Source organism: Pecten maximus, chromosome 2 (genome assembly GCF_902652985.1).
Source record: "Pecten maximus chromosome 2, xPecMax1.1, whole genome shotgun sequence".
Lineage (NCBI taxonomy): Eukaryota > Metazoa > Mollusca > Bivalvia > Pectinida > Pectinidae > Pecten > Pecten maximus.
In genome coordinates, this window is record NC_047016.1 from 15,792,543 (window position 1) to 15,804,969 (window position 12,427).

The following is a 12,427-nucleotide window of genomic DNA, read 5'->3' on the forward strand; positions in this document are numbered from 1 at the left end:
TCGTATCAGTTAATTTTTGTTTTAAAAATTAACTTAATCTGAAAAGATATATTCAAAATGGCAAAAGTTCGACGAAAGTCTGGCATCAGTCACCATATTAACAAAAAAGCAGTCCTCGACCACTTAGAGGAAAAAACGCAAGACAATCGTCAGGTGTGCGAACTTACGTACTGTGCGAAATAACGTACCCTTGCTCTTCTGCTAGTTTCAGTTTAGTTGTATTACGTGGTCGAAAGGCATTTATAGACATATGTAAATATGAAGTAATCATACACTTCTTTAAGTATGTTAATAAAAGTGAATAAGAATGAAAGCTGAGAAGTGAGCTACAGATAAATAACTTGTACTTGTGTATTGCCGTTACGTTATTGTCTTAGACTTTACCCAAATAAATTGTTATTAAACTGTTAATCTGGTGTTTGTTGACTGTCACTGAGTGGATAATTCTAGTCTAATTACATGTACATATATGAGTCTTGTTGAAATGAGGCCGTAAAAGCTCTGTTGGCCAAGAGCAAAAGAGGCTATAGAGACTGGGATTACCAAGAGTAGAAACAGCCTGATTGGCCAAGGCCTAGAGTAGTCTGTCTGGAGTACAAAAGATAGATAGACCCGACCTTGTTACACTTATTAAATATTGAACAGTCATTCTTCTAATATACAAAAAATATGTACCTTTACAATTGAGAATCTTGACTCGGTCGTGGAACCATTAATTTTGATGTATTTGTGCTTATTCAGCACCTTTGAAGTCATTGTGACTGCCTGGTCAACGCAGTGGTGTAGGAAGTTGAAAACAGTGAGGGAGCAAGAAATTTTCATTCATTCATTTATTTATCTATATTCAAATTTAAATCTCACCCATGTGTATGTCTCACATGTGTGCTACAATGATGTTATTTCTTTATTCATTGTATGTGTGATGGACAAAACAAATCTTGCCATCTTTATTTCGGAAGTGTTTTTTTTTTCTTTTTCTTTTTTTTCATATGCATATTTGAATCGGTCGTTATAACTAGAGAAATGAAAATATTATTTTGCAGTGCAATTTTGATGCGTGTGAAGGAACGCGACGTCGTAGGAATTTTTTTTTATGTTGTTTTGTTTTCAAACCAGTTTTAACTCATATTGAACGCCAGATAATATGAAAATTATATTAATCACATGTAATAGATATATCTAACTTGCAAAATTTCACAAACAAAAATCAACGCAACTCAAAGAAAAGTGGAGTGAAAATGCAATGATTATAGCAAAATGCAACACAAATTACAAATTACTACCTGTCTGTCTGCAATCAAAATCAGTTGAATGCAATTCTTAAAAAGTGGATGAACATTTTGCATTTGAATAATTGAAATAAATGTTACTGGTAACTTTGTTAAACTTTATGAAGCATATCTTCTATTTAACTGTAATTTAGAGCTTTATTTCCTTCTTTCTATATTCAATAGATTTTGACTTTCCAATTCCAGTTCATGCAGGCGACTGACAGATCCGAGGATTAATGTATAGTTCCACTGTAGTAACGTTACATGTCATTATATAAACGTCGGGATATTCCCAAAATTACGAAGACCGGCAGACATGATTCATTAAAATAAACAATTGTATCAACAACCATAACAAATAATAATTGGAATTCGCTTTAAATCTTATTTGTATTTCTACCTGACTATAAATCTTTAGGCTAATATCAGTAGTAACTCCGGCTACGACGATACATGTACCGACACTAATCTTTTTTGATTTGGTAATGTGCTAAAATAGTTGAGTATTTTATGAGTGACGAAATGAAATGATGGAAGCGAAATGCAAGCAATTAATAAAAACAATAATGGAGAGGAACAACCATTTCGTTAATAAAGAATGTTTTACCACTAACTGTTATACAGCCTTGAAAAAGACATAAAAATAGTATAATATCCGTACAAAAGAGTTGTGGTATACATGGTGTTTATCTAAATTAAAAAGATTTTGTCCCATTTGTCCCCTAAATATCCGTTATCTGCTCTCAATAACTGGTATTAAAATTATAGCAGTTTACATCGTTTACAAATATTTATTTACTATTCACTTAAATAATCAAAGCAAATCATTTGAATTAACAGAATTAAAATACCTATAACTTACTATCTAAGTGTCGGAGAATCACAAATAGATCACGTACGAATGAATATGCCAATAAAACAATGAAATGAAAGGCGTCTAAAGATAGTACAAAAAAACCACAAAGTCACTCGAGTCACTTGTATCTGACAGAGAAAACTTCGTCAGAGCCCTGTACAAGTCAATTTCAATAATACAAAGTACAAAAACACCAAAAAAATCGTAATTCTGACAGGGTAAACTTCGTGAGAAGCCAGTGTAAGTCATTTTCATTAATACAAAGTACAGAAGACATATGAAGCTAATCGTTTCAATATTTCCCAGAATGCATTTCGTTTTTTCTTATTCTGAAAGAAAAAACTCCATGTGACCTCCGGGCTCCAGGGAACTTAGTTAAAAGTAAAGTTCCATTAGTATTGCATAGGTGTGATAAATATTGGTGGATCAATACTTCGATAACGGAACCATTGGTGCTTCAATTCCATACATCGTGCTTGAATTGAATGTATTAGACTTACTCATTCCAAACTGTTGCATAGTTTTTGTGATCATGCTTGCATCATGTGACCCTGGCTCAGAATATACCAAAAGATTAATGTCCCCGTATTCGAACGTCGAACATTTTCTGAGATGCTCTGCCATATGAAGTAAGAAAGTCTCCTCTGTGAAGTTACCATATATTTCTACATTGTACCGAATTCCGTTAGGCACGATGTAGCCAACAGCCAGTGTAATGCATTCGAAGCTGCCGGAGTCTCCATCTTTGCACTCGCTGCCCAATATGTGACAAAAGTCGTTGAAGAAATGATCGACATTAGAAGCCAGCAGACGATAAGGCACCCAATCGACAATGATTCTCCCTTGTGGAAACAACCTGTCTGTGTTTGCTTTTGATGACAGTAGTTTCTGTAAGTCACCCTTGTTCAAGATCCTCATTGGTATGTTGTCAACTGTAGGGAGAAATGGGACTACCTTTGAAACTCCTCCATGGTAGAACAAGATATCCTAAAACGAATATCATTGTATTGTCACAAGCTATCGATAAAGCATTTTACCATTCCTTTCAATTGTATTAAACCTTGATAATTTATGTATAATTAATTTACTGCAGTTTTCCTGCCTACATTGGATTGCTTTAAAGGGACTTATTTCGGTCATAGATAAAAACATGTCTTAACAAACAAGTGTTAATTGGAACGCGGCTCGTTACAGATGTCCTCAAACTTCCCCGCAGTTGATAGTGAAGCTTAAATAAACCACAATATTGATCCTTAAGTCATAATACGATTAACACAATATTTCATCAATATTGACCATCTTAATTTACACCAATCAGAAGACAGTAAAATACTACATCACATATTGAACAGTAGAGGCCTTCATTTCATTACCATTGCAACCAAGTTACATGTCAGCAAAATCCGGTGTAACGTTGAAAGTGGACCCCGTTGAAAATTGACCCTAGGTCAGTTTTTAATGTTGAATATGGATCCTGTATCAGTTTCCTCGCTGAATATGGACCCTGAGTGCTGTTAAAAATTGGTCTTAAAATAAAAGGTCATTTCTCGACGGATGGTATGTTGAAAATTGACTGTTCAACTCAAGCTTCACCGATGAAGAATGCGCTGATGGTTCAATTTCCAACTGCATTCAGGGTCAATATTCAATGTTGAAAACTGACCACGAGTCATTTTTTAAAAGAGGGTCCATTTTCAACGTTAGACAGGCAATACCTTAATTTTAACTTATTAGAAGCGAAAACATTGCGGCCAATCTTTTGTAATCCAGAAATAGAAGTCGCGGTCGTTTTTATAGTGTCATAAAACACCTACATGCCAAATTCGGACGATCCAGTACTATTCTCACTGGAGTATGTCACGGCACTCCTTAAGCAGTCATGATTTATTAATGAAAATAAGTATTTATATTTCAAATTTCCAGAAGCCAGTAAATCATCTGATTACAACACGGATTTCACCATTATGCTTATTATGTCATACCACACCGATCAGGTAACGGCCTCCACTGTCCAGTTTTTTTTTGTTTGCTTACATTTTTTTTTTAATTTTAGAGCGTACCTTGTACTTATCCAGTCCTAATATTTTGATGCCACAAAAAGGAAAAAGTTCTTTGTCAGCCAATCAAAGACTGGATTGTTGTCAGAAAAATAAAGCTGTTTGCACGTCTAGAGGCAACCAGGAATAATTCATCAAGGAAGAAAAATCGGCGATTTAATTATTATCTCGTGCAAAATGTCTAACAGATATGTAATCTAGGTATACAGAGAAATAAAAAATATAGCTTACCCTCTGAACTATGAGTTCACCTCTCCTCTCTTTTAGCACCTTCTGTAGGATTGCCTCATTTCCGGTCGTGAACACATAACGCTTGAGTCTCGGTTTTCCTGCCATGTCCTGTTGGATGAAGGCTCTCAGACGATAGACCAGTCCTCTGCCCTCATATCCTTTGCGCATAAGTAGTGCTCTCAGTATAATAGTTTCTCCGTCATCAATGAAAGTAACACATTGGAACGCTACCTAATAGAAAACCGAAAAGTAATATATTCGTTAACTCTAAGCAGAAAATAATGACCGCTATTTACATAGTAAGAATAACTTCCTTCCAATATATTTTCCCAATAGGTTGTATTAATTGTTTGAAGTGAATAATCCCTGTTATCAAATCTAAATAATAGTGCTTCGGTTTGTTCTAGAGTGGTTGTTGCTATAAGATACTCACCATTGTTTTATTTACAATAACAGCATACCCAGTGTGATCGGCCATAAATGTCCGATAGAGGGCGGGCAGGTAGTCCAGTCCATCGTTAACGTCTCGGATACTCATAACATCGTCAAAGTCCTCTATGCCAACTTTTCGACATTCGATAACATCCATTATGGACACCACTGCCTTCTTGATATTTTACCTGGCAAGCTGTTCGTAAAAATATATTCAAACATTAAAAACGTTGATGTACTATATTGAACATCATCGTGAATCGTAATTTATGATGACATGTTGGAAACTAAAAATCCTTGGATTCTTTATTTAAATCAGGAACTTTGAACTGTCAGTCTTGGGTATATGTTTGAAGAAATCAGTTACTAGTCTGATCAATTTTACAGTAATGTATTCAAACAACGTCCTTTTTTGACAATTTCCTTAAAGAATGTTTTATGAAGGTTATGAAGGAAATGTATTTGATGTGGTGAAAATGTTAGCAGACATTCGTATTGATTTGATTAAAACATATCATTTTAAATACTCTAGTATGTTTAAACGTATTCAGTTACTCAAAGTAGAAAATATAAAAGAACTTAACAATTTAGGAAAATATTTATCACTAGCAAATAAACTAAAGGAAATTTTTTTCATAAGATTTTAATTAGAATATATTCATTTTTAATGATTATTTCTCTGTTTCCCTGTAACAAATCTGACAAATTAGCTTATTGAATCATAAATCATGTAAGAGTGGATGCCTTTGTCCATTAATGTTATATACTATTTTATCTATAATAAAATCGTTCTTTTTCTTCTTCTTTGGTGGATTCTTTATTAACTGTATATACATCAATATCATATATACATTCATTTGTACTGTATACATTGTACTGATCAGTCCTGTCCCGTCCCGGGTGAAAGCCCGGGACAGAACATAGACGTTGTTACTCTGACGCCCAGGTAGTCTGACGCAGTTAACAGGTATCAGGTGTTCCTTATATGCACAGGGGCTTGGCACGATTTTCCAAATGATAGTCTATATATATATGTAGATACTATATACATATATATATAGACTATCATTTGGAAAATCGTGCCAAGCCCCTGTGCTTATATGCACAAGAATAGGCAAGTTGTTCACAATTCTTGACCTTTAACTATTACGTAAAACTATTACATGGTCTTATACGAAATAGCTGGCCGACGGATTAAAGGTACATAGGAAGGTCAATAGATAACTACATAGGTAAATCAATCAATATACGTTTGCTAGGTAACACAAGGTTCACACGGATCCAAAGGACTGGTTATTACATAAGTTAATCAATACGCTTTGGCCAGGTAAACACATGGGTTACACCCAAGGGTCAGACAGATAATATATTCATCAATTTTACTTATTACATTACTATATCACATATCCAATAAGTTGTAAAACCTATGGAATAAAGTTGAATTGAATACAGTTGTTTAATGAATAACGGGATCATCACTGGAGTACATGTAACCAATTCACTGTTGAAACCCAATATAATAATGTAAAGTATTCATTCCCTCATTATAAAACCATTGCAATGGTAGATAGTGTGTAAATAGTGATTTAATGCGACACACATTTGGGTGTTTCTAACGGTAGTTATACTATCAGCTTAACTGTCGTCTTGGCAGCAGTGAACCTGTGACGTAGGAGGCTGACCGACCTCGTTATCAGAATGAAATTTTGCATATAGGTCAGTTGTCCAGATGGACCCATGCCATGCCCTGTATCTCAGCGTGTGTATACACAACCCCAGGAGTGTGAGGGTAATTTGACTGGCTTTTTAGAAAACCAACCTATAGACAACTTTAATCTTTTTGTGTCTAAAATCCTTTAAAAATGCTCATCAATAAAAAGATAGAAAGAAAATTATCTTGCCGTCTAACGACCTTGACCATTGACCTTGATGCATATATTGTACCTCAGATAGCATCTTAGAGAACATAACATCTTGATCAAACTCCATGTTCATTGGTCAATATATACTAAAGCTATCAGCCGGGAAGTTAAGTGTGGTCGGACAAGGAAATTTCACATCGTAGAGAACAAATGTTGTAGTGAAAATCGGGGGAGTTATCTCCCTTGGTTGGAGCTCATTCCGCACGTGAGCTAGTACAAAATCCCGCGGGGTGTCAGAGAACGGTCTCTTTGATCCTGAACCCTGCAATGCACACATACAGCCACTAAACGTGAGTACTCGTCACTGTATTGTATGGGTTTTGGGATACGGGAGCATTCATTAGTCTTCTAGAGAAGGCTGGTGATAACCAACACCAGTTTTCTCTACACTGGTGTCAGAGTGTTTGAGAATTTCACGCCAAATTCTATTTTTTTTTCAACATGTTTTTTCAACTTAGTGTCGTCCTGTTCCGGACAGCACGTGTCAGCGCCATTTTGTTTTGACCTGCACATGTTGCCTACGGAGCAGAACGACACTCTGTCGGACTTTTAGGGTTTTTTTTGCTAAATATTTGTAGGTTAGGGTAGGTTGGAACGATTCAATTGTCGTTCCAACAAACATTTTTGTTTTTTTCGTGTTTTTGCTGGTACACTTGATCGTGTGGGCCGCCCATATCGGCGGCATACAAAGGCCGAGTGTACAATTATACAGTAACATAGGATTTTTTTTTTAATTAGAAATTAGTTTAGGTAGTTATTTTTATACGTATACGCACCTGTGCTGTGGGCCGCCCATTATATTTTGGCGGCGTACGGAGGAGGTGTGTTATAATCGCACGTATTTTAGGTTAGAGTAGTTAGTGTTAGGGAAATTATTTTTAGTTATAGGAAATTAGTGTTAAGTTAGTGTTAGGATAGTATAGTTTAGAAAGTAATTACATGTACTGTTGGTGTTATTTTATATAAACACCACCCACACAGAGATAGACACATGTAAAAACTGTGTTGTTTATTTTCACACCACCCATTTTGCATATATAAACTGTGTTGTGTTGTTTATTTCAACACCACCCATTTTGCATATATAAACTGTGTTGTGTTGCTTATTTACACCACCCTGTGTTATTTATCATCGTATTTAAGACATGCCCTGCATTAATTTAAGAGAAGCAACAGAGGAGGAACTCTGTTCCCTCCCAGGTATAGGGGAGGTGTCAGCAGGAAAGATAATAGAGATTAGGGGAAATGGGGATTTAACATTGTCTGCCCTAAAGGAAATCAGGGTTACAAAGAGCACTTGGCTAGAATGGATAGGGCAGGGGAAAATTACAGGCATTAACTTAATGCCAACCTCACCACCCCATTCACCCACGCCCTCCAGAGGGTCACACTCCCCTAGTAAAAACTTAGAAAGTCGCCTGGATAAACAGGACGATGCAATTAGGGACATGCACCTCAAATTTACAGAGTTATGGGGCTAGCTTGATAAATTTATGGTAGACAGGGGGACAGCGGATCTCTTAAAGGAGGAGTCCGCTGTTACCAGGTCAATTCCTGGTAAGGTGGTACAACCGGGAACAATTCAGCTAACCACCCCTAGTGGGGCGCAGTACATCCATGACCAGGTACCACTAGATCCCCAGCCCTTAGAACCCACAGTTCCTGACTTTCCGTCAGTATGGGGGGAATCCACCCAACAACGGGAGGCATCAGGGGGGTTGGTCATGTCGGGGACCGTTGACAATAGGCGTGCCCGCAATCCGCGTCGTGCCTGAGTGGAAAACCGCCGTGCCGACTCATCGGACAGTGAACCATCTGACTTAGATCTCTCGAGTCAGGAGGAGCCTAATGTGGAGTCATCCAGTGACAACTTCAACCGACGTCGGAGAGATGGACACCGCCACCACCGACATCGCAGTAAAAGCCCGCAGCGCCACAAGATGCCAACATTTACTGGTAAGGATAGATGGGAACCCTTCATCCTAAACTTTTACGATAGTACCGACAAAAACATGGCGGGTAAGACAAAACCGGTTTTTTGATTTTCTAAGCGGGGACGCGCTTGAAAATGAGATAAAAACCCACTACCCGGGCCCCTTATGGCATAATCGGGGAGACCCGGTTCCCGGGGGAGGGGGCCCAACCGTTCGAGGGGGCCCCCCTTTTTCAATAGGCGTGCCCGCAATCCCCCGGGGTTAAGGAGGCCCACACCCTCGTCGTCCCTCGGAAGATCATCAACCCTAGAAACTGGAGCCCTCCATGCCATTGGATCCATGAATGCTAGGACACCCACCAATTCTTCCCAGGGAGTGTACAGAGTCCAGGAGGGGGCCTTCATAAAACAGGGAGGAGTGTAGTGAAAATCGGGGGAGTTATCTCCCTTGGTTGGAGCTCATCCCGCACGTGAGCTAGTATAAAATCCCGCGGGGTGTCAGAGAACGGTCTTTTTGATCCTGAACCCTGCAATGCACACATACAGCCACTAAACGTGAGTACTCGTCACTGTATTGTATGGGTTTTGGGATACGGGAGCATTCATTAGTCTTCTAGAGAAGGCTGGTGATAACCCACACCAGTTTTCTCTACACTATTTACAACACGGTATCAACTATTCAACTATGTTATGCAATGGCTGTCTTATACATGTATTTTTTTAAGAAACTGTCAATGTATCCAATATAGTACAAGGATATTATGAAGAATAAAAAAAACAGCAAGAAGACATAAATAGCTATTCACCTGTAGTTCCACCCCTTTGAGTAGATGTCGGTCAGTTAATCTATCTTAATCTGTACATACACGTGACCCAATTCACTCGTATCTAAACACGCCCTCTGTAATTTACGACAGTCAGCACTACTCGTCCACTGGAAGTTAAACCGTAATGATACCATTTTAAGAATTTAAAGTGATGATGGTAAAACAATCAGATCAAAATCACCCCGTATGGTCACATTTACGCATTTAATCAGAGGACTTTCGTTCCAATACAACACACGTATCTCCCAGTGTAAAAGCTGGTCAATATCGATGAGGTCAATGTTTCACATTAGAAATGTTTCATTCTACCTCCGTATTTGCAGAGCTAAGGTCAAAATAAATACCGGCAGAATACACATTTGTTAGCTTTAATTTGGTTCATCCAGTGATCTTGACATTTGGTCAGTTGAATCCTTGTTTAATTCCTTCAACATACATTGTAATAATTTCATATCAAAATGTTCATTGGTGAAAGGATGCAAAATTTGACATGAACTTTGTTTTGACCCTTTGACCTTGGCTCCATTGACCCGGTGACCATGACCTTTGGTCAATTAACTTATTGTTTAGTTCCAACATTCTTTGCTTCATCATGTCTTAACAAAATGCTCATTGGGGTAGATACAAAATTTGACCTTGTCGCCCAATAACCTTGACCTAGATGTCTACCTCAGTATGTCTTTTTGTGGACCAAGTTTAATGTTAAACGGTCAACACACATACTAAAGTTATCAGCCGGGAGCTAAAATGTGGACGAACAGACGGACAGACGGTGCTTTCTACAGGGCACCTGTATAGATTACAGGGCACTAAAAAGGAAGACGTGTTACTCTAAAATTAATATGGTAGAGAACAAGTTTAAAACACAATATAAACTACTCAATGCAATGGCTGTCTTATACATTACACTAGACTAGATTTGTCTACAGTTCAGTAATTCTACAGTATATGTATAGACTTAGATAGATTATGCAATCTAGTCACCCACTGATATGCTTGGTGGCGTGCCAGATATATTATCATGACGTCACCCAATTTGCTCTGTTCAAAACACGCCCTATTTGGCCGTTAAATCATGATTTCAATGGAAATAATGACAAGAAATGAAACAGAATCACGCCGTGTGGTAACATATACGCATTTTAGAAGAGGACTTTCGTTCCGATACAGCATGTATCTAGTCTCAATATGGAACACGCACCATTTCAAGGGAGGTAATTAAAAAGTGCATACGATATAGAAAGTAGACACTAGGGTTTGGAGCACACAATTCTCTCAGTTACATTACATATTTATGAGGTAATAACTTACTTGTCTTTGATACATCCCGTCACTTCCGGATCTGTAAAACGATCAAACGACTTACGTGGTCAACTACATATATGTATGTATATCTATTCTTTGTAAGGTTTAACAGGCAATCTTTCCCAGTGATATATCATTCAAAATGGCGACCTTCAGACGTCCGCCTCAAGTAAAAAAAACTTAACTTTAAGACTCATGATATTGATAATATGTAAATTTCAAGAGGGTTGAAAGGTTGGATATCAATTATTGGTAGTTTCTGGGGTCATGCGTTTACATAAAGGCATTAATTAAAGTTAAAACATGTACATACGCAAGCATATAGCGCCATTATTGTGCCAAAAAAATTTGTTTGGGGTGTGGGGGTGTGGGGGGTGTGGGGGATGTGGGGGTGTTAAATTAATTGAAGAATTAAATTAGGCTAACCTGTAGGTTGATGATAATCTGTCTTCACTTCCGATAGTACGAAGGGATCCAATGAGATGCGTGCGCATATCACCAGTCATTCTTTAAAGTCGTGGAGTGAACACTTAACCACAGCTACCCAATACCCACAATATATGTATACATGTATATAAACATATATAGAAATATCTTATGTAAGGGAGAGTACCTCAACGGGTGGGCATGTGATCCCTTCGTACCATCTAATGTGGAGACAGAATTTTCATCAAATTTCAACTTACAGGTAAGTCTCATTTAATTCTGCAATTCCGACCACAACAGTAATATAGAGAACAAGAGTTGGATGTATTAAAGAAATCAAGATGTCAACAATATCATAATCAACAAAGCAATCTGGAAATAGCCATGTCTGCCAACTACTAAATAAACACCATGCAACATAATCACTGATCCATACTATAAGAATAATGAAAAACTAGAAATTTTTGGTTAACAATTTGAAGGGCTTTTCACTACTTAGCATAAATGACCTAAAGGCTTGGTATTTCCAAACATAAAAAACTATTTCAGAACACTTGATAGGTCATCCACATTCTAGTTTTAAAGGAGTTGGACGAGGGAAGATAACTCGTACAGCTGTATCAAGTTCCTAGGCCTCTTGCAATGATTGCGCAATCATAAAAAAAATCAAAATGACGTACAACTTGAACCGGAAGTGCTAAATAAAAACCGAAGGTACCAAAATGATCAGAAAGACATACTTCATTCATATTTAAGATAATTTTTGAAAATAAATAAAAATTTAAAAAATCTAAAAAAAACTCAATTTTTGACCTCGGTTATGTTGGCCATCTTGGATTCCGGACCGATCCAAAAAATAGCATAACTTGGTCAAGATTATCTGAGAATCATTTCAGCCAAAGTTCAGCTCAATCAAACTGATCGAACTTGAGAAGAAGTTTAAAATGTGTTTTTTAAGATGGCGGCTGTGGCATCCATGTTGGATTTCGGACCAATCCGAAAAATAATAACTCTTGATTAGAAACATCTCTGGATTAATTCTGGCAAGTTTTGGCTCAATCACAGTGTTGAAGCTTGAAACAAAGTTTGTTGAATAAAAAAAAATGAAAAATAACTCATTTGAACCCTGTGACCTTGAATGAAAATCAAGGTCATTTCTGTTAATAA

General features: G+C 37.3%; 1 protein-coding gene across 2 annotated transcripts; it reads right to left on the bottom strand.

Annotated features, from left to right (window-relative positions):
* Positions 1–815: 815 nt before the first annotated feature.
* LOC117319359 lies at positions 816–11,932 on the bottom strand. Of its 2 annotated transcripts, XM_033874191.1 has the most exons (5): positions 11,261–11,932; positions 10,841–10,871; positions 4,849–5,043; positions 4,416–4,646; positions 816–3,114 (listed from the first exon to the last, which is right to left on the bottom strand). In XM_033874191.1, exons 3-5 carry the CDS (start codon positions 5,002–5,004, stop codon positions 2,554–2,556), a joined length of 948 nt encoding a protein of 315 aa, XP_033730082.1. In that variant the 5' UTR covers positions 5,005–5,043; positions 10,841–10,871; positions 11,261–11,932; the 3' UTR covers positions 816–2,553. The 2 variants fall into 2 exon arrangements, with proteins under 2 accessions (XP_033730082.1, XP_033730075.1); XM_033874184.1 differs by lacking the exon at positions 11,261–11,932 and having other exon boundaries at positions 10,841–11,153.
* Between the last annotated feature and the right edge of the window lie 495 nt (positions 11,933–12,427).

What these genes read in the sequence shown, in the direction of transcription:
- LOC117319359 (XM_033874191.1), bottom strand. Translation starts at nt 5,004, where the DNA reads ATGGATGTTATCGAATGTCGAAAAGTTGGCATAGAGGACTTTGACGAT. An exon ending in TTATTGTAAATAAAACAATG is followed by an intron (nt 4,647 to 4,848) that starts GTGAGTATCTTA and finishes GTTTTCTATTAG; the next exon opens with GTAGCGTTCCAATGTGTTAC. An exon ending in GTGAACTCATAGTTCAGAGG is followed by an intron (nt 3,115 to 4,415) that starts GTAAGCTATATT and finishes TATTCGTTTTAG; the next exon opens with GATATCTTGTTCTACCATGG.